A 21,687-nucleotide genomic window follows, 5' to 3' on the forward strand; every position below is an offset into this window, starting at 1 on the left:
AATTCTAAAGAGAACCATGATCTTAATAATAATAATAATAATAATAATAATAATAATAATAATAATAATAATAATATGCACATGACAGATACGGGCGTGCACACACTAACACACATAAAATAAATCCAGAAAAGAAAGCTATAGACAGTTTGCCACTTAATGTAACTAAGACTTTGCATCTAGGACTTTGGGCCAAGAGGGTGGATGAGGCTGATAGAATGACGATGAGGAGATAAAAAGTCCGGGAACCTATCTGGGAAGCTCTTCCTGATACCTCAGGGTAGGTACCGTGGATAGCTCTGAGATGTCAGATTTATACATATTTGTTTGTGGGTTCTCCATTATACTGAGAACCCTGCCAGATGCTGAAACTCCCTGTTGCTTACATGACTCGCATTTGGGATGGGGGGGAAAAAAACCCCAAACACCTGAAAATGCTCAGGGCTTAGGGTTTAACGGTTACAGACAGGACCAGCCCGGGCTTTAGAGTGAGAATTCTCAGTTCAAGTTGAGAGCCTGCATCTCCCAGGTTAAATTTCACACAACCAGTGCCTCACAGATACCCTTGCTCAACTGTTAAGGTGAAACTTAACTAATAGGAACAGCCAGCCTCCTTAGTACCCAAGTCCTCGTGCTGCCAACTGCGCTGTTTGAGAGCCACCTCTCTGCGGAACTGCGGTCCCATCCTCATAGCACGACAAAGGGACCAAACCAAAAATGGCGACTTGGAAGCCGTCCGAGGCTGTCGATTACCGGTCACGCTAGCGAAAGGTATGAGTCGCAAGGAAACATCCAGGGTAGGGATTCACGCCGAGGTAAGAGACCCAGAGCTGGCCCACGCCACCAGTCAAGCCACACGCAGCAGAAAACACAACCTGCCAAGCCGGACGACAGCCTCACGGCTCAACCACGTGTGGAGGTGAAGCCTGCGCCTGCGCGAGGCAGGCGCGCGCCCGGCGGCCGGAAGAGCCGCGCGTTTCCGGGTTGGAGGCGGGGAGCGGTGCCGGAAGTGCTTGGGGAGGGCCGCGCAGTCGGACCGGCTGCTGAGACGAAAGCTTCACTGGGGCAGTCTCCGCATATCATGGGGAGATAGACGCTACTGCCTGTGAGTCTTGGGCCCTGGCAGTTGAGGACGAAGAGCGGGAGGAGGGCGTCAGGACCCAGACCCACAGCGGGTCAGTGCTGGAAGAACTAGGTTGTGGAAGAGACGGGGCTGTGAGCAGCCAGGCTCTTGGGACGGGGACTTGAGGGGTTCGGGCTCGCAGAAGCAGCGGCTGTTGGGGACTCGGACTCCGAGAGAGACTTAGGAGACGGGGACGGATGTAAGTTGTACAGCATGTGAGGGAAAGCCTTCTCAGAGGGACAGGATGGTGAGGACCCCGTACTTTTTAGGAGGGCGAGGGTAGGAAAGCAACGGAGAGTGAAGGCACGGGCTCCAGAGAGGTAAATCGGAGCGGTGAGAGGACTCGGGCTCCTAAGAGACTGAAGCGGGACAGCAAAGTCCCAGCTCCAGCTCCTAAGGATTCAGAAGCCCGGCAGCAAAGACTTAAGGACCGGAGACACAGGCGGACAGAGAAGATTTGAATTTGAGAGGGATTAGAGACGGGCAGTGAGGACTGGGTCTTCTTTGGGGACAAGATCTGGGCTTTCAGACTCAAGAGTCTCTGAAGGGACAGGGATGTGAGGACCCGAGCTCCTAGAAGTGGAGGATCTAAGGGATTGTGGCTGTGAAATCAGCCTCCAAGGGAAGGAGGTTTGAAAAAAAAAAAAAATTAGCGATCTGTTCTCTGTACCCAGAGGGATAAAACATATATCCGGGAAGACTTCTTGGCGTTGCCTGTTCGGCTTCTTGCATTTGGGCTTTTTCTTGTGTCAGATACTTAGTCTAGAAAACCCACATGAAACATCTTCGTTTTTCTTCGTTATTGTGAATCGGATGCGAAGTTGGAAGCAGTTTGAACTCGGTTATATACTTGATAAGTGACCTAAACCGGTTCATTTTAGCCCCTGTTGAGCACAGAGCTCTGCATCACAAGCAAACTGTCAGAGATGGAAGGGCTGCAAAAGATGGCTTTTTAATTCTTTTACATTCGAGGAAAAGAGGGTCCAAAGAAGGATTAGGACCACACTAAGCCAATTATTTGGTTATACAGTACTGTACTATGTATAGCAAATAAGAGATGCTTAATTGAAATTACTTGAATAAATGCTTTTAGAATCTCTACCCTCAAACTCAGAAGGGACATTTTTATAGTTTCTAGTACTTTGGTTCCTATTATGGCATTGACATAGACACTATAAATGTCACAAGTGAAGAAATTATTCTCTGTCGCTCTGTCTCTGGTTTTTCGACAGGGTTTCTCGGTGTAGCCCTGGTTGTCCTGGAACTAGCTCTGTAGACCAGGCTGGCTCCGAACTCACGGAGATCTACCTGCTTCTGCCTCCAAATGCTGGGATTAAAGGTGTGGGCCACCATGCCCAGCACATGTACTAGATGTTATAGACACTTGGGCTAAACATAGCTAGGTGTCATGGTACACGCCTGTAATCCCATTACATTGGAGGTGGAGGCTGCAAGATCAGGAGTTCAAAATCAGCATGAGATGATATGCTTAAGAGCACGTCTTAAGGGAGAAAGAAGCTGTCCCAATGGTCCACACCTGTAATCCCAGCACTCTCGGAAGCAGAGGCAGGTGGATCTCTGTGAGTTCGAGGCCAGCCTGGTCTACAAAGGGAGTCCAGGACAGCCAGGGCTACACAGAGAAACAAACCTGTCTTGAAAAAAACATAAAACAACAGCAACAAAAACAGATCAGGTGAGATGGTTCTCCTGGTAAAGGTAATTGACACCAAGAGTGATGAGTGCTACATGGCGGAAGAAGAGAACCAACTTTCAGAATTATCCTCTGACCACATCAGCACAGACACACTAAGTAAAGGGAGGGAAAGTTTTTGTTTTTAATTATTTATTTATTCCTTAATTCCTTATTGTGAGGGGCCATTGAAACATGGTCTCTTCATATAGTCCTGACTGTCTTAGACCCAGGCTGGCCCTGAATTCACAGAGACCCTCCTGCCTCTACTTCCTTATTTTTTATGTGTATTATGAATATTTTGCCTCAATATATGCTTATATATATCTGTGCCTGATTCAGTCAAGGACAGTGGATCCCCTAGAACTGGGTTGTGAGCCACTGTGCAGATGCTGGGGACAGAGCTGGGGCCTCTGCAGGAGCAACAAGTGCTCTTAACCACTGACCCATCTCTCTCACTCCTGGTACTATTATCAGAAATCTGTATAAAAGTCATCAGAATTTATTTATACCAAAGTCTGAGGGAAAGCATTCCCATACCACCATCATGTTGATTTTAATTTGGGAGGGGTTGACTTTTTTAGATAGGGTCTCGCTATGTACCTCAGACTAGCCTCAGTTTTATATTCAGCCTGTTCCCTTAGTTTCCTGAAAGCTGGGATTACAGGTATGCACCACAGTGCCCAGCTTGATAGTTCAATTAGTGATCATTTATTGCCGAGTTAGCATTCTTCCCTATATTTACAAAATACTTCAATTTTCTTTTCTGTTTTAATTTTTCCCCCGAGACAGGGTTTCTCTGTGTAGCCTTGGCTGTGCTAGACTCGCTTTGTAGACCAGGCTGGCCTCGAACTCACAGCAATCCACCTGCCTCTGCCTCCCAAGTGCAGGGATCAAAGGCGTGTGCTACCACGCCCAGCCCGTTCGTGAACGGAAGTGTGTCTAGAGATCAGAGGAGTCAGATCTCCTGGAGCTGGGAGTTTTGGGTGGTTGCAGGCTGCTTGCTGTGAGTGCTGGGAACGTAATCCTCTGAAAGAGCAGAGGCCACTGCTTCCCAGAGTGCTGCGATTACAGGTGTGCACCACTGAGCCCCTCCCCAGCTCCCTTTCTGAGACAGAGTCACTAGCCCAACCTGGCCACAGTCCTTTGTAGCCAAGGACGGCTGACTTGTCGTGACTGGAGTGCTGGGATTACAGGCGTGTGCCACTACAGCAGGTTTATGTGGTGCTGGGTATCCAACCAGAGCCTCCCATATGCTGGGCAAGCACACGGCCAGCTAAGCTACCTCCCAAGCCACCATCGAGTATGATCTGCACTCCAAAATAGGTGTGTTAGCGGTGGCTTCAAATTCTCACATATAGACTTCATTTAAAACTTTTTTTTTTAATTTTTTATTTTATGTGCACTGGTGTTTTGCCTGCATGTATGTCTGTGTAGGGTGTCAGATATTGGAGCTACAGACAGTTGTGTGCTGTCATGTGGGTGCTGGGAGTTGAACCCGGGTCCTCTGGAAGAGCAGCCAGTACTCTTAACCACTGAGCCATCTCTCCAGCCCCTCATTTAAAACTTAAATTGCAAGCCGGGTGTGGTGGCGCACGCCTTTAATCCCAGCACTTGGGAGGCAAGGCAAGGCAAGGCAAGGCAAGTGGATCACTGTGGGTTCGAGGCCAGCCTGGTCTACAAAGTGAGTCCAGGACAGCCAAGGCTACACAGAGAAGCCCTGTCTCAGAAAAAAAAATCTTACATTGGTTGTTCTAGTGCTTGTTGGAGCTCCAGCGCAGTGGCTCAGCTGCTTAAACAGTTGTAAAACTAGGGTCAAAATGGCACCCAGCTCATTTGACTTGGGTTTTCCATAGTACCTCTTACAAGCTTTTTTTTTTTCTTTTTCCTTTCTTTTCTTCTCCTTTCTTCTTCTTCTTCTTTTCTTTTTTTGGACATGGTTTTTCTGGATAGCCCTGGCTGTCCTGGAACTTGCTCTGTAGACCAGACTGGCCTCAAACTCTCAGGTGATCCTCCTGTCTCTGCCTCCTGAGTGCCAGGATTACAGGCATGTGCCACCACCTGGCACTGTTACCATTTTTCAATTCACTGTTTCCTTTATTATTATTTTATTTTTTTATATTTTTGAAATTTTTGTTTTGTTTTGGGTTTTGGTTTTTCAAGACAGGGTTTCTCTGTGTATCTTTGGCTGTCCTGGAACTCTGTAGACCAGGCTGGCCTCAAACTCACAGTGATCCGCCTGCCTCCCTAGTGCTGGGATTAAAGGCATGCGCTGCCACACTATATTTTTGGTCCTTTTTAAAAATACAGTGTCTCATGTAGCCCAGGCTAGCCTTGAACTGACTATGCAGCTCAAGACTATCTTGGATTTCTTCCTGCCTCCACCTCCCAAGTACTGGAATTACAGGCTGTCCTTGAACACCTGGGCTCAAGTGATCCTCCTGCCTCGTTTCCCAAGCAGCTGGGATTGCAGGTTGCTTTCTCTCTCTAACCCTCCCTGTGCAGGTCAAACCCATACCCCATACATACTAGGCAAAATATCCTACCCTAACTTAAATATCCAGTCTCTTCCTTAAAAAACAAGCAAATAAACAAAAATGCTCAAAAATAACTCTAGTCATTAGAGCCAGTGAGACATCTCAGAGAATAAAAGTGCTGGCTGCCAATCCTAGCCTTACCTAAGTTTGATCCACATGGTGAAATGAGAGAACCAACTCCCCAAAGTTGTCTTCTGTCCTCCATACTCACTGTGACCCATGTCTGTCCCTCCCCAGCATGAAACAAAAGATGAATATGATAGAAAAAATTCTATATTTCAGGCATGGTGTAAGCTCAGCACTTGGAGGGGTGAGGCAGGAGAATCACTGCAGATTCAACATCAATTTAGACTATTAGCAAGTGCCAGGCAAACCAGGGGTTTACAAAAAGACTGTCTCAGAAAAGAGCTGGCCTTAGTGGTTCAGGCCTGTAATGCCAGCATTTGGGAGGCTAAGGCAGGAAAATTGTCCATGAGTTCATTTGTGCCATAGTTAATTCTAGATCAACCTGCGGTACACAGTGAGACCCTATCTAAAAATAAACAATAAGAAATAGAACCAAGCCAGGTGTGGTGGCCTGGCCTTTAATCCCAGCACTCAGGAGGCAAAGGCAGGAGGGTCACTGTGAGTTCAAGGCCAGCCTGGTCTACAAAGTCCAGGACAGCCAAGGCTACATAAAGAAACCTTGTCTTGAAAATATAAAAAAATAAAAAGAAGAAAGAAGAAGAAGAAAGAAAGAAAGAAAAAGAAGGAGGAGGAGGAGGAAGAGAAGAAGAAGAAGGAGGAGGAGGAGAAGAGAAGAAGAAGAAGAAGAAGAAGAAGAAGAAGAAGAAGAAGAAGAAGAAGAAGAAGAAGAAGAAGAAGAAAGCAATAGAACCAAGGGGCTGGAGAGATGGTTCAGCAGTTGGGCACACTTACTGCTCTTCCAGAGGACCCAGGTTCAATTCCCAGCACCCACATGGCAGCTCACAACTACCTAACTCCAAAACCTGACACCCTCACACTGACATATATGCAGGCTAAACACCAAAGCACATGAAATTAAAATTAAAAAAAAAAAAGAGCCGGGCAGTGATGGCACACACCTTTGATCCCAGTACTTGAGAGGCAGAAGCAGGCGGCTTTCTGTGAGTTCAACGCCAGCCTGGTCTACAGAGAGAGTTCCAGGACAGCCAGGGATGATGCACCGTGTCTGGAAACACCCCCTCCCCAAAGAATGGTTATAGTGTATGGACAATATATACTGAGTTACCAAGATGAGCAAAACGTTTTAATGTACTGATTTTGCCACTGTGCATGATGGGGGAACACCTTTAACCCCAGCTCTTGGCAAGCAAATGCAGGTGGATCTCTGAGTGTGAGATTAATGTTGTCTTTGTAGTGTGTTCTAGGCCAGTCAAAGCATGAGTCCCTGTCTCAAAAACAGCAAAAGAACCTCCCCAAGCATGATGGCTGATGCCTTTAAACTTTAATCCCAGCACTGGAGGCAGAGGCAGCCAGATCTGAGTTCCAGGCTAGTCAGGGCTACAGAGCAAGTTCCTGCCTCAAAACAAACTCCCCACAAAACTGACTTTGCTAACTATGACTTAGAAGAGAATGGAAGATATGAATATTTATAATATTAAAAAATATTTGGATCTGTGCACATTCTTCCGTGTCCTTTCATTTCAGAAACTCAACGAATCACTGATCAGGTTCCATGACATACTTGATTGCTGTTTTTTCAGCTAAAGAAATTGAGGGAGCCAGGTGGCCTGCAATCCCAGCACTCAGGAGGCAGAGGCAGGTGACGCTCTGTGAGTTCAAACCAGCCTGGTCTACAGAGTGAGTTCCAGGACAGCCAGGGTTACATAGAGAAACCCTGTCTTGAAAAAAAAAAAAATAAACAGCCAGGTGGTGGCAGTGCATGTCTTTAATTCCAGCACTCAGAAGGTAGAGACAGGCAGATCTCTGTGATTTCGAGGCCAGCCTAGTCTACAAAGTAAGTCCAGGAGAGCCAAGGCTGTTACATAGAGAAACCCTGTTTCAAAAAAGAAAGAAAGGAAGGAAGGAAAAGAAAAAAAAAAAAAAGAAAAAGAAAAAAAAAGGTGCCCAAGGCCTGAGTAACTATACTGAAGTTAATCTCTGGCCTCCACATGCATAAGTACACATGTGGATATGAACATGTACACACACACAGTATTGAATAACTTGCTTAAGGCCATGACAGCATTGGTACTTGAACTGAAATACATAGCCTCAGCCATTGCCTTTCTATTACATCAAAACCATCTACACAAGTTCAGTTATCCAAAAATGAGTTTTTTTCTTCAGACTAAACACCAACAACAAAAAAGACTTTTTCTTTGCTCTCTAGTCTTGGATTACAAATAATTGATTGTTTTTAGTTCACATAGACTATGAGTCACACACTTGTGCAGACATAGCTGGAAACTGGAAAGAAGTAGCCAGGTAAAAACCCAACCATTAAGTCACGTCAGGACCAGAGCCACAGGCTTTTCTGCCACCAGGCTAAGGGTCCCCTTGCACTCCAGGGTCTGGTTTCAATATTAAGAATCCTGAACATTTCAGAAGTAAAATTGTTTAAATAGAATCTGTCTCTATTGCTGTCACCTACTCTCCTTCTTCCTTCTTTCCTTTTTCCTTCCTTTTTTTCCTTCTTTTTTTGAGACAGGGTCTCCCTGTGTAGCCTTGGTTGGCCTGAAACTCACAGAGATCTGCCTACCTCTTCCTCCTGAGTGATGGAATTAGAAACAGCCACCATCACTGTGAAAAGTGATCACACCCAAAAACAACAGCCAATGGAACAGATTCCCAGAGGAGGTGATGGTCCTTTGCCTATTGCCTGATACCTACCGTCTCTGAAAACCCAGATCCTTTTTGTATGGTGATAGGGTAGCCACTGGACTCTGTTTTGTTTTTGTTTGGTTTGGGTTGAGGCTTTTGGTTTTGTTTATGGTTGGTTTTTCAAGACAGGGTTTCTCTGTGTAGCCCTGGCTGTCCTGGAACTCGCTCTGTAGGCCAGGCTGGCAAAAGAAAAGCTGTTAGGGCATGCCACTCTCCTGTCGCCCCAGCTCAACTGCGGCGGATGGCCGGAGGGAGAACAGACTTGGTGATTTAATTGAATTCCCAACCATACAGTGTATAATTTCATTGTTGTTTATGGGTGAAAATAGCTTACTGAATAGTTGACTCTGCCCTCAAACCCAAGATCCTCCTGCCTCAGGAGGACTTTACAGTACTGTCTTGATGGAACTATGAGGCCCACGGCCTCACACATACTACACAAGGACTCTACCACTGAGCTGCGTCTTCAGCCAGATCCTGGCTGGTGAGGTTGCACCAAGCTGTATAAGTGGAATACTTCTGCGGCCAGCGTGGTCCTTGATGCTCGTTGTTTGTTTACAGGTAGCCTTTGAAAATGGCTGCCTCTCATTACAGCGGGCTTACAGCTGTTGCTGACGTAATTAAAGACCTAGACACTCAGATAGCAGTAAGTAAACTCCTTGAAGCCGCTGTGGGCAGAACTTGGTGAATGTGCTTCTGGCCTTGACACCACAGCCAGTGTCCACAGAGTCAGCCTAGTGGTGCTGTGACTTAGGAGCTGTGGCTGCTTTAGGCAAGGGTCTCAGCATGCCTTGAAGAGTGCTAAAACACAGAAGAGAAACTGTTCTTTATTGGTAAAGCAGAGCTTTTAACAGTTGCTAAAAGCTGTATGTACTGGGCAGAGCCCTGCCGTGGACTGAAGCATGTTTTGAGAGTGAACTAATGGTTGTCGTGAGCTTTGTGACTGAGTGTCACGTGTGTGATTGTGCTTCTGTTTATCCGAACTTAACATGTAATACTTAAAAATAATGCATGTGAGTACGTAGCCCAGTATTCTGCTTGTATAAGTTCCTTAAAAATGTCGTGATTATTCTAGCTTATTTTTGTAAATAAGAGTGCTCATTTCTCTGGTTCACACCTGTAATCCCAGCACTCGGGAAGCAGAGGCGGGTGGATCTCTGAGTTCGAGGCCAGCCTGGTCTACAAAAGTGAGTCCAGAACAGCCAAGGTTGTTACACAGAGAAACCCTGTCTGGAAAAGCCACACACACAAAAAGAAAGAAAGAAAGACAGACAGACAGACAAACAAAAAGGGTGTTCCTTTCATTTACTTTTCCTTATTTCAATTTTGTGAACTGTTTCATTTCAGTTTTGGAGATAAGATGTTTCTAAAACCCAGGTGAGAGCAATGAACATTCTTTATTCCCTCCACTTTAGTGTCACCACCAAGAGGTGACCCTTCCAGATAAGACTCAACGTCTGACAAATATCATGTTGCTTTCAAAACTCACCCACTACTGCAGGTGTCTGGAGTAATTCTGGCGTCTCTGCTTCCTTCTCCAGTTGATTGGCCTTGGTCCTCACAGCGCCAAGAAGAAACAGGATCTTGATAAGCTCTATGAGCTGAAGTCCAAAGCTCGGCAGATTATGAACCAGTTTGGCCCCTCAGCCCTAATCAACCTCTCCAACTTCTCATCTATAAAACCAGAGCCAGCCAGCACCCCTCCTCAAGGCTCCATGGCCAATAGCACCACTGTGGTAAAGATACCAGGCACTCCTGGGACAGGCGGTCGTCTTAGCCCTGAAAACAATCAGGTACCTCCTAGCTTTTCCTCCTTGTAGCCCCTGTCTCTAATTTGGGTTTGTAATATATACAGAAATGGATATATTAGGCACTCACTCTCTGTTGAAGAAGGTCTTTCCACTCTGGAATAGCATCTTTATTGAATTATTATCTATAGTATCAGTTTTTACACTGATATGTATGTATGTCATACATATATGTATATTCATATAAACACATGCAATAACAAACTTTCACATGGCAAGTGGCTGGGTTTTTTGATCTTGTTTTGTTGAGCTAGTGTTTTTAGTCTGTAGTCCAGAGTGACTGGAACTCAGCCAGCCTCAAAGTCATGGGCAATCCTCCTGCCTCATCCTCCCAAGCACTGGGACTAAAGGAGTGACCCCCACACTCAGCAACAGCAGATGTTTTATGGGTTATCTATACAGTAAATGGGCTCCTTATTCCTAAAATAAGAGTGTTCTCCTCAGTTGTCCCTTCTGGTAGTTTATTTTCCTGCTGCCATTAATTTTGGCAGTGAATGTAAAATCTGCTCCCCTCTTTGTACCTAAGACCCTGATTCCATCCTTCCAGAGCCACAAGGCTCTTGTAGGCTGGATAGGAGAGACGGGGAGACGTTGGAGGGAGTGGGTAGAAGGCCTGCCAGGCTGCTTGGGGAAGGGCTGGCTGAGCAGGACCGCCCTGTGTTGACTGAGGAGGCTGTGGAGAAGAGCGGTCCCAGCATCTGGGAGGCAGTAGGAGGAAGGTCAGGAGCTCCTCGCCCTCTTCTACAACACAAGTTCAGGACCCTGTCTCAAACAGAGGGCCCGCAAAATGCTTAAGCCAGGAAATGCGCTTGCTGCCAAGCTTGATAATCTGAATTCATTCCCCAAATCTATGGTGCAAAGAGAGATCCTAATTCCTCAAGTTATCCTCTTGCTTCCACGTATGCATTGTGGCACATGTACACACACACACACACACACACACACACACAAACACACACACAAACACACACACACACACACACACAAACACACACACACACACACCTAAATCACTGTAAAGAGAAGTCTTTATTACTCTCAGCACTCAGGAGGCAGAGTCAGATGGACCTCTGAGTGCAAAGCTGGGCTACATAGTGAGTTCCAGGACAGCCTGGGCTACATGGTGAGTTCCTGGACAGCCTGGGCTACATGGTGAGTTTAGGAGAGCCTGGGTTATATATAGTGAGGCCCTATCTCACAATAAGGCATGGGGAACACACTTTATTTACTGGGGTTTGTCGTTTGTTTCTCTCTGATACTGGGGATCCGCTGTAGGGCTTCAAGTCAGGCAAGCAATCTACAATTAAACTGAATCTTCAGCCCCCTCATGTTCTACTGTTCTCTAGGTGTAACATGGCTTTCCTTAGAAAAGAGGGGTGATCATTCCAGCTACTTACACATTATTTAGGTAATCAGAGATGACCACGTGTTGGCTGCCCTCATAAAACTGTTAGCCTTTTTTTTCTGGGGGGTTGTTTTAAGACAGGATTTCTCTGTGTAGCCCTGGCTGTCCTGGACTCGCTTTGTACCACAGAGATCTCCCTGCCTCTGCCCACCAGGTGCTGGGATTAAGGACGTGCGCCACCACGCCCAGCTCATGCGCTAGCCTTCTGAGTGGAATACTGGCAAGTTTATAAACCTGCACAGTGCCGGAAGGACACACCGAATACTGAGGAGGACAAAGGGGGTGTGGGTCCTGTACCTGTGGGCTAGGAAAGCATCAGCAGGGAGAACCCTGACCCCGAGCTTGTGGGAAGAAGGAAGAAAGGCAGCAGATACAAAGGGTGCAGGGTGTGGCCATCAGAGGACTGCACACTGCTCTATGCAGAGCAGGGAAGAAGAGTGCCAAAGAGGAAGCTGAATTCACTGCCTGACAGTCAGATGCTGACCTCTCCTCCAAACCACGCTTCCCTTCTCCCTCCAAACTGCTCTCGCTCTCTTCCCCTTGGCAGTTTCTGTCTGGAGTGTGCCTTTGTAGTTGTAGCACCAGGTAGGGCTGTCTGAATGAAACTTAATCCAACAACTTGACAGCCTGTCTTCTGTAGCAGTAATGAACTTTGTTTCCTTAATTCTTATGAAAAAATTGTCCCCAAATTCACTTTAGGTATTGACCAAGAAGAAATTACAAGACCTAGTAAGAGAAGTGGATCCTAACGAGCAGCTGGATGAAGATGTGGAGGAGGTAAGGTGGACGTGGGGACCACGACAGTGCATTCTGGGGTTGATACAGCGTGGCGGTTAAGAGCAGAGACTTTGGGTCTGGGAAAATGGCTCAGCAGTTAAGAACATTTATTGATCTTCCAGAGGATCCCCAATATGGCTTCCAATACTTGTATCAGGCAACTTACAACAGCCTTGACTCCTGCTCTGAATGATCTGGTGCCCTCTTTTAGCCTCCTGGGGCATCCTTACACATGAGGCATACGCATACACCTACATGGATACATAAAACATAGAAATGTGGGGTCAGAGGTGCCTTTGTGTGTTAGAGCACTTGCTCTTGAGGGAGACACTGCTTCGGTTCCCAGCACTCACATGGTGGCTTGCAACCATCTGTAACTTCAGCTCCAGGGCATTTGATGACCTCTTCTGACTTATGTAGATACAGGCACACACATGATTCACATATGTACACGCAGGCAAAAGATTTGTAAACATAATATAAAATTTAAAAATCTAACCAGGCATGGTGGTGCACACCTTTAGTCCCAGCATTCAGGAGGCAGAGGCAGGGGGATCTCTGACTCAGCTTGGTCTATAAAGAGAGTTCAAGGAAAGCCAGGGCTATACAGAGAAACCCTGTCTCGAAAAACAAAGACAGAAATCTAAAGAAAGTTTTTAAATAAAAGTGGATTTTATGCAGGGCTGTTCTTCCAGCGGACCTGGGTTCAGTTCCCAACGTCCACATGGTAGCTTACAACTGTCTGCAACCACAGCTTGAGGAGATCCGACACCAAGCCTCCACAGGCCAGGGACAGGTGCTCTTGTAGGTAACACGTCCATACACAGTACACATGAGACGAGAGAGAGAGAGAACGCAGAGTCTTAAAAAAAAAATAGATAAATCCTGCAAGATCTGGCCCCAGAGGGCCCTGCACAAACTGCTGTATCAAACAAGGACAATGCATACAGTAAACCTAGACCTATTCAGATCTAGCCAATGGACAACACATTCTGCGCAGTTGTGTGGAGAGTGGGAGCTGACTCTGACATGAACTCTGGTGCCCTCTATTTGACCACTTCCCCTTGTTGGGGAGGCCTGGTGGCACTCAGAGGAAGCGGAAGCAGGCTATCCAGATGAGACCTGACAGGCTGTGATCATATGGTGAGGGAGGAGGTCCCCTTCTGTCACAGGTCTAGGGGAGGGGAATAAGGTGAAAGAGGGAAGGAGGTGAGAACGGACAGAAAGATACAAGTGAGGGGATAACAACCAGGATGTAATCTGAATAATAAAATTTAATAAATTAAAAAATATATAAGCTGGGCGTGGTGGCGCACGCCTTTAATCCCAGCACTGGGGAGGCAGAGGCAGACAGATCACTGTGAGTTTGAGGCCAGTCTGGTCTACGTAGTGAGTCCGGGACAGCCAAGGCCACACAGAAAGCCTGTCTCAAAAAATGAAAGAAAAACAAAAGCAATATATATATATATATGTGTATATATATGTGTATATATATATATGTGTGTGTATATGTGTGTGTGTATGTATATGTATGTGTGTGTGTATATATCTATGTATGTATGACTTCAGGATTTTAATTAAGCCTTAGGCTGAATCCTGCCTCTACTGCTCTCTAGTTACACAGCAGTGAGCAGGTTGGTCTCGGTCAGCGTCTTCCTTTAAAGATTGGGGTAAAGGCCTAGGCTGTTAGAGGGCTTGCTGCACAAGTATGAGGGCTAGCGGTCAGATCGCAGCCCCAGTGTAAGAAGCTGGGCATCCCGCTGGGCCTGTACCCCAGCTCTACAAGGAGCAGACACAGGTGGATCCCTAGAGTTTGACAATGCCTCACAGAAATAGGCTGAGATTGAAGAGGACACTTGGTGTCCTCATTGGCCATACATACAAGCTTGAGTTGCACAGCCAGGCCAGGCAATTCACAGCCACTTGCAGATCCCAGTTCTAGAGGGTCTGATGCCCTCTTCTGCTCTCCTAAGGCACCTACACATACATAAAGGTGTGGTGGCGTGTGCCTTTACCCTAGCACTTGGGAGATAGAAGCAGTCCTAGAGTGAGTTCAAGACCAGCCTGGTCTACACAGCAAGCTCCAGACCAGCTGTGGCTGCCCTGTCTCAAAAACACAATTAGCCAGGCATGGTAGCTCATGCCTTTAATCCTACGCCTTGGGAGGTAGAAACAAGCAGATCTCTCTAAGTGTAAGGCCAGCCAGGGCCACACAGTGAAACTTTACTCAAAAATAAACAATGAGATCTTTAAGCCAAAATTTTTAAACGATTGAGGATAAACTGGGTATGAAGTCACATGCTCATAATCCCAGTATTTAGGAGGTAGAGGCTGGTGAATTAGGAGGTCAAAGCCAAGCCAGGCTACATAAGATCCTGTCTGACAGGCTGTGTCAGACGTGGTGACACGTCTTTAATCCCAGCACTTGGGAGGCAGATACAGGTGGATCTCTATAAATTTGAGGTCAGGCTAGTCTACATGTGAGTTCCAGGACACTCAGAGGTACACAGTGAGACCCTGTCTAAGGGCTAAAAAAGGGCTATCTGGGGTTAGGAGAAATTGTTTCTGTGATAAAATCCATGTCTCATATTTACACAAGAGACTTGTAAGAAAAGGGATAGAAATGCCAAGTGCTTCATGTGGTGACAGGGCTGAGTAGTTAGGGATCACACTTATGCCATGACTCTATGAGAAAGCACAGTCCAGAGACTGCAGAACGGAAGACATCCTTAGAAAGGCACGAGCTGCTTGTACTGAGCGATGCTCTTGTCCTCTTCACTCCCCATCCACACTAGCCCAGATGCTGATTCCAGGCCTACTAAGAGAAAGCCTGGCTAAATGTGTGACTCAGGAAGCATCAGTTGTCCCAGCAACAGGAGCCTCACCTGCCAGTGGCATGGTTACTCTCTCCCACTTCCCCACTCCAGATGCTGCTGCAGATCGCTGATGATTTCATCGAGAGTGTGGTGACAGCAGCCTGCCAGCTTGCTCGGCATCGCAAGTCCAGCACCCTGGAGGTGAAAGACGTCCAGCTGCATCTAGGTGCGGGGTTTTATTTCTCCCAAGGTATTTCTGTGACTAGTCCATAGAACCATCAGGGCAAACGTCAGAGAAACCTTCCCTCCAGGACCAGACCTTTAGGCCTGGGAGTTACGTTCAGAAGCAGCACCTAACAGAGTAGAGAAAGCCTTTTATGGTAGGAGGATGCCCCAGAGCGTCAGATAAAACATTCTTTCCATCTGGACCACCTTAGCCTTCCTGCTTGGTTTCTGAGAGTCTGTCTCCCTTTTTATAAATTGAGGATCATAAAGTCTTCCTTGCATGTAACCTCAAGAATTACAGATTAAGCAGCCGGGCGTGGTGGCGCACGCCTTTAATCCCAGCACTCGGGAGGCAGAGGCAGGTGGGTTGCTGTGGGTTCGAGGCCAGCCTGATCTACAAAGTGAGTCCAGGACAGCCAAGGCTACACAGAGAAACCCTGTCTTGAAAAACCAAAAAAAAAAAAAAAAAAAAAAGAAATACAGATTATGTTTATAAACTGAAGAGAAAAAGCCTATCCCACAACTAAACATATAATGATAAAATCTCTAAATTTCTGTTCGGGAGCCAAGGGTAAAAGCACTGGACGCTCTTCTTGAGCATCCAGAACTGGATGCTGGTTCTATTCCCAGCACCCACATGGGCTCACAACCATCTTTAACTCCATACCCTGGGGATCCAGCACCCTCTCTGGCCTCCTTGGGCACAAGCTTGCATGTGGTACACATATGTACATGCAGGTAAAACACTCGTGCACATAAAATGAATAAATCATACTAAAAAACAAAAAACCCGAGTGTGGTGGCACATGCCTTTAATCCCAGCACTCGGGAGGCAGAGGCAGTGGAATCGCTGTGAGTTCAAGGCCAGCCTGGTCTACAAAGCGAGTCCAGGACAGCCAAGGCTACACAGAGAGACCCTGTCTCAAAAATCCGGCGGGGGGCGGGGGGCGGGGGGGTGGGGGGGGAATAAAGGTAAAAAGGTTAAAGGATTTGGGGAGTATATCTCAGTGGTTAGTGTTTGCCTAGTTTGTACTAAGCCCTGTGCCAAAAACAATAAAGAGGCCACAGGCTGCAAAGCCAGAGCCCAGGTCTGTCTGAGCCATGTGCAGTGGAACTGCCCTTCAGGCTGGAGCCTCAGTCTGTGCTGCTGTCTTCCTTGCAGAGCGCCAGTGGAACATGTGGATCCCAGGATTCGGCTCCGAGGAAATCAGACCCTACAAAAAAGCTTGTACCACAGAAGCTCACAAACAGGTGAGGAGCCTGGGACAGCCAGGACTGGTCCCTAGGACTGTACCTCAGGGAGCACACACAGCTGCCCTCTGGAGCATCTGTCCCCTGCCCGGCCAGCTTCACTGCACCAGAGGTCAGAGACAACTCAGTCACAGCTTCCTTCGTGCTGTGCTGTTGCAAGTGAGCTTTCAGTTTTTCTCCCAGGCCTACTGGGTGTCACTGAAAGCTCTTGGTTCCAGATTTCCTGTGAGTGTGCCCACCTGCTTCCACACCTTAGAGTGAGCCAGTTTAAATACCATACACCTCCCAGGTCAGAGGAGGACGTACGCTGGGCTCATGCTGAGAGGCGCCCAGGCTACTCTGCCTAGTTATGTCCCATGGTAGCTGCCGTCTGCTGCCTTGATAGCATCAGGACATCATTTCTGACTGAGAACCAGTTATCCCTGCCTTTGGTCCAGTGGCGGCACTGGCTTGTTGACGAGCCTGGCACCTTTTCTGTTGGGGAGATGAGCAGCGTGTGAGCATGACAGTCCCAGCTGAGCAGCACTGGTCTCTTGGTCCATGAAGTGAGCATCTCTCAACCTGCCTGCTGCTCCTCTAATGTAGACCTTGCTACTTGCTAGTAGCATTTGGATGTTCTGGAAAGCTCCTGACTCGGGCCCACATTAACTGCTCATTTTTCTCTCCTTCCAGAGAATGGCGCTGATCCGGAAAACCACCAAGAAATAACACAGGGAGCGGTCAGGGAACGGACGACATGCATTTGGAGATACTTGAGCTGAGACCTCAGCCATCTCATCCTTGGATTTTTTTTTAATGCTTTACAGAGAAGCATATATTTTTTATTAACAGTGCAGCAATATCTATAATGACTGAGAAGATCTGCCAAAAGAATAAAGGCTCCTACCCCACCTTCTGGTCCCCTTTCCCTGCCGCCTCCAGGAGCAGCAGCGTGTCTCCTGGAGAAGACTTTGCCTGTGGTTTATTATGTGAGTGCTTGACTGTAGGCAGGACGCTCTGGTCGTGTTGGGTGAGACAGTGTTAGCAGGTTTGTAGAGGGATGTCTCCTCCTTCCCCTTGTCCCTGTACTTTGTAATGTCAGTGTTTATATGAATATGAACTTGATTTGCTTTTCCAGAATAAAGTTATTAATTGAAGACACAGGGTGCACAGCTGAGAGCAAGGCTGGGAGCGCGGCAGTCAGCAGGTGGCAGCACAGGCAGAGCGTCATACAGGAGAACCAGTCAGGGATTTTCCACTGTTTTACTCCAGAGGAACAAAGCAGCAGTAGGAGTTGGAGCAGTTTCTCTGCCATCAGACAGGGTGAACTCCGCCAAGCCCTCAAATAAATAACCATTCTAGTTTTGATAATGTTAGTGTCCCTAGGACTTTTTTTTTTTTTTTTTTGGTGTTTTGAGGCAGGCTATCCTTGACCTGACCCTCCTGCCTCCACTTCTCAGTGTGCTGAGACTACAGATGTGCGTCACCACATCTGGCTTCCTAGAGCCCCTTTGGATGTCTTTGGAGTTCCATAGAAGATTATATTCATCTTTGGCCCTGAGGAAGCATGTGAACAGCTTTGGGGAAAGTCCTGTTACTGGGATCCTGTCATCAGAGGAACACAGGCCTGTCTAGACCAGAGTGTCCTTCCAAGACATCACCCTGACCCACACCCAGCACAGTCCTTGTGGATTGTGAGGGTCTGTGGGCTTCGGGAGGGTGGCTGCTCCACCCAGGGGCTCCAGCATGGGCACACCTACCTTTGGTCCAAGGTCGGACACAGTTCATAGATCTCTTGGGTGAGGAGTTCAAAGGCCAAGCTGATGTCACTGTTTCAGTCTGGAGAGCCCGCACAGGGACAGGCAGCTTCTTCACTGGTCACGCCTGACCCTGAGCGCCTTGGTCTGTGGCCTGGCACCAGGATGAGGATGTTGGAGGATCTAAGCTTTGTCCAGAACCTGCTGCCACTGGAAGATGCTCTCAAAGGATGTTCCTTCTGTTGCTGCCATCAGACAGCAGAAGGCTCCCACTGAGTCCTGACAGACATGTCACTGACTCCAGCAGCCAAGGAATCTGGAATGACTCTTGAGTCCTCTGCTGAGGACAGAAAGGGACAAGGGAATTGGGGAAGCACAATGGACAGAAGTGAGGTCCTCACAAGACGTCAGTTCTTGATGGGCTGTGTGGCAGGTAGGTGGCTTCCTCTGTCTCAGTCTGTCAGCACCCCAAGGGCTGTTCATGTCTCTGTAAGTTGTGCCCACACCTCTACTAGGCAAGAGCCACAATAAGGAGTGAAAAGTACCCAAGGGTGCACTGCCATCAGAGAAAGGCAAAGGCTCCAAAGGCCGGGCTCGCAGGGCTGGAGGAGGAAGAAAGGGAATGCGATGCTGCAGTGTCTGTCGTGTCGGTCTCAGCAATGAGCGGTCCTTGCTCGGAAGAATCAGGAACCACTGAAGCATGTGCAAAGGCCCAGTGGTCTACAGGAGGCAGTGTGCCTGGAGTTAGGGGTGTAGTTCAGGGGTGAAACCTAAGCTTAATGTAAGCAAGGTCCTGGTTTCGATCCCAGCAGCGAAAGTATTCAAAGGCTACACAGAGAAACCCTGTCTCGAAAAACCAAAAAAAAAAAAAAAGAGAGAGAGAGAGAGAGAGATGGAAGAAAAGCGCACGTGGGTGGACAGCCCTTGGATTCAGTGGCGAGACTTCATCTAACTGTTGAGACCTGGGAAGGATTGCATTAGCCAAGATGCTGTGGCCTGCTCTGCCTCTGCCACTGTGGCAGTGTGGAGGGGTTGTGTTGGAGAGCATCGTGGTTGTGGGGCATAGTCTCGACACCAACCATGTATACATGCATGTTCATGTGTGTGTGTGTGTGCTCACATTCGCATGTTCATATGTGTCTGCGGAGGCCAGAGAAACACCTCAGGTTGTCATCCTCAGGTGTGTCACCTCCCTACTTTGAGCCTGGGTCTCTCCTTGGATTCAAACCTACCAATTAGGCTAGACTGGCTGGCCCATGAGCCCCAGAGATTTCTCCTGTCTCCACCTCCGCGGCACTGGGATTACAAATGTGTGCCACCACGGCCAGCATTTTTATCTAGGTTCTGCCATCAAACTCAGGTAATTCAGGTCCCCGTGCTTTGAAGAGAAGCACCTGGCTGTCTCCCCAGCCCTGGTTACTCTCATGTTTGTTTAGTAGTAGTTGTCACCGTCTTTAAGAACACACAGGCTTATTGCAAGGAGCACCAGGCTGGGCATAACTAGCGTACCACCAGCCTTGTTCTGTTTTTTGTGCGACAGGGTCTCCTATAGCCCAGGTTGATACTGCATTTGTTATGTGGCTAAGGATCCAGCTGCCTCCATGCCCAGGTGCTGGGATTGCAGGTGTGCACTAGCAGCCTTGTAGGCTGTCACCATCGCACTGAGAGCAGCTGTGGCTACCTGCAAGTGTCCCCCCTGAGAGCAGCTTCCATAGTGTCCCTCATAGGAGGGAGGGGTGAGGAGGTCAGTGGACCCTCATCTATAGGATTCTAACTTGCTTCCTCGAAAGCTGCGTGTAATTCTGCCCCGGCTACATGTGGTCCTGCAGGGTGCTGGACATGTGGTCCTGCAGGGTGCTGGAGGTATGGAAGGCCAGCTGAAGGGGGCACCCCATCTCTGCTGCTTTGGGGAGGTTGCCACCGTGTTGGGATGAAACTTTTTAGTGTTGCAGCTGTTGGGGGGTGGGGGGTCACCCATGTTCTTGTAAGTAAGCCCAATAAAAATCATTGGTTCACCAAGATAGATGTGGGTGGAAATGTTTGTGTCCTTGGTGCCCTGCCTAGAGTGAATAGAAAAAATAGTAATAATAATGCAACTAAGGAGAAGGGGGAGGGAAGATCAGGAGAGCAGATCCTGAATTAACCCTTGGCTCTGTAGAAGATGGGATTGTGAATGTCAATGTCAAGCATTTCTCCAAAAGAACGAAGGTGAGCAGGAAGCGCACAAGCACACAGTGTGTGTGTGTGTGTGTGTGTGTGTGTGTGTGTGTGTGTGTGTGTGTGTCTGTGTCTGTGTGTGTGTGTAGAGCAGCTGGAGCTGTCCAATGGAGCAAGGTGCTTTCTGAAAGCCATTTGAGGCTGGCCAAATGCTCAGTGGATAAAAGTGTTTGCCACAGAAGCCTGTCTCCTAAATTCAATCCCTAAGACTCATGTAAAGGGAGAGGGGGAGAAGCAGGCAGACAAGAATATAAGTACATATTTATTTATTTAATTAATTTATTTATTTATTTATTTATTGGTTTTTCTAGACAGGGTTTCTCTGTGTAGCCTTGGCTGTTCTGGACTCACTTTGTAGACCAGGCTGGCCTGGAACTCACAGCGATCCACCTGCCTCTGCCTCCGAGTGCTGGGATTAAAGGCGTGCGCCACCACACCCGGCTATACTTTTTATTTCTTGGCACACACCTGTAATGCCAGTCCTGAGGAAACAGAGGCTGGTGAGATCTTTGTGAGTTTGAGGCCAGCCTAGTCAACAGAGCAAGTTCCAGGACAGCCAGGGATAGACAGAGAAACTCTGTCTCAACAAACAAAAACAAAATTATTTTGGGGGGCTGGAGAGATGACATGCTTTTCCATAGGACCCAAATTAACCCCCAGCACCCACAGGGCAGCTCACAGCCATCTCTAACACTAGTTCTAGGGGATCTGGTGCCCTCTTCTGTCTCCATGGACGCTGTGTGCACATGGTGCAGACATGCATTCAGGCAAAAGACCCATACATGTACAGTTTTAAATATTTGTACTAGCCAGGCGGTGGTGGCACACACCTTTAATCCCAGCACTTGGGAGGCAGAGGCAGGTGGATCGCTGTGATTTCGAGGTCATCCTGGTCTACAGAGCAAGTTCCATGAGAGCCAGGATTACAGAGAGAAGCCGTGTCAGAGAGAGAGAGTTGGATTCCCCCACCCCTGAGCCCAAGAGAAAATTCATATATTTGAGATTGGCATATAGGGCCTGGGGAGATGTGGCATATAGGGCCTGGGGAGATGTGGCATATAGGGCCTGGGGAGATGTGGCATATAGGGGCTGGGGAGATGTGGCATATAGGGCCTGGGGAGATGTGGCATATAGGCGCTGGGGAGATGTGGCATATAGGGCCTGGGGAGATGTGGCATATAGGGCCTGGGGAGATGTGATATATAGGGCCTGGGGAGATGTGGCATATAGGGGCTGGGGAGATGTGGCATATAGG

At 47.8% G+C, this 21,687-nt stretch overlaps 1 protein-coding gene across 4 annotated transcripts; it reads left to right on the top strand.

Annotated features, from left to right (window-relative positions):
* The first annotated feature begins 962 nt into the window (after nt 1-962).
* On the top strand, nt 963-17,615 carry TAF12 (TATA-box binding protein associated factor 12). Of its 4 annotated transcripts, none has more exons than XM_084787546.1 (6): nt 963-1,105; nt 9,739-9,990; nt 12,110-12,187; nt 15,115-15,229; nt 16,391-16,479; nt 17,152-17,615. In XM_084787546.1, the coding sequence occupies exons 2-6, from the start codon at nt 9,823-9,825 to the stop codon at nt 17,185-17,187; spliced, it is 486 nt and encodes a 161-aa protein (XP_084643672.1). In that variant the 5' UTR covers nt 963-1,105; nt 9,739-9,822; the 3' UTR covers nt 17,188-17,615. The 4 variants fall into 4 exon arrangements, with proteins under 4 accessions (XP_084643672.1, XP_084643673.1, XP_084643674.1 ...); XM_084787547.1 differs by having other exon boundaries at nt 982-1,175; XM_084787548.1 differs by lacking the exon at nt 963-1,105 and adding an exon at nt 1,183-1,322.
* The last annotated feature ends 4,072 nt before the right edge of the window (nt 17,616-21,687 follow it).

This window comes from Acomys minous (assembly GCF_964271855.1).
Source record: "Acomys minous genome assembly, chromosome: 6".
Taxonomy (NCBI): Eukaryota; Metazoa; Chordata; class Mammalia; order Rodentia; family Muridae; genus Acomys; species Acomys minous.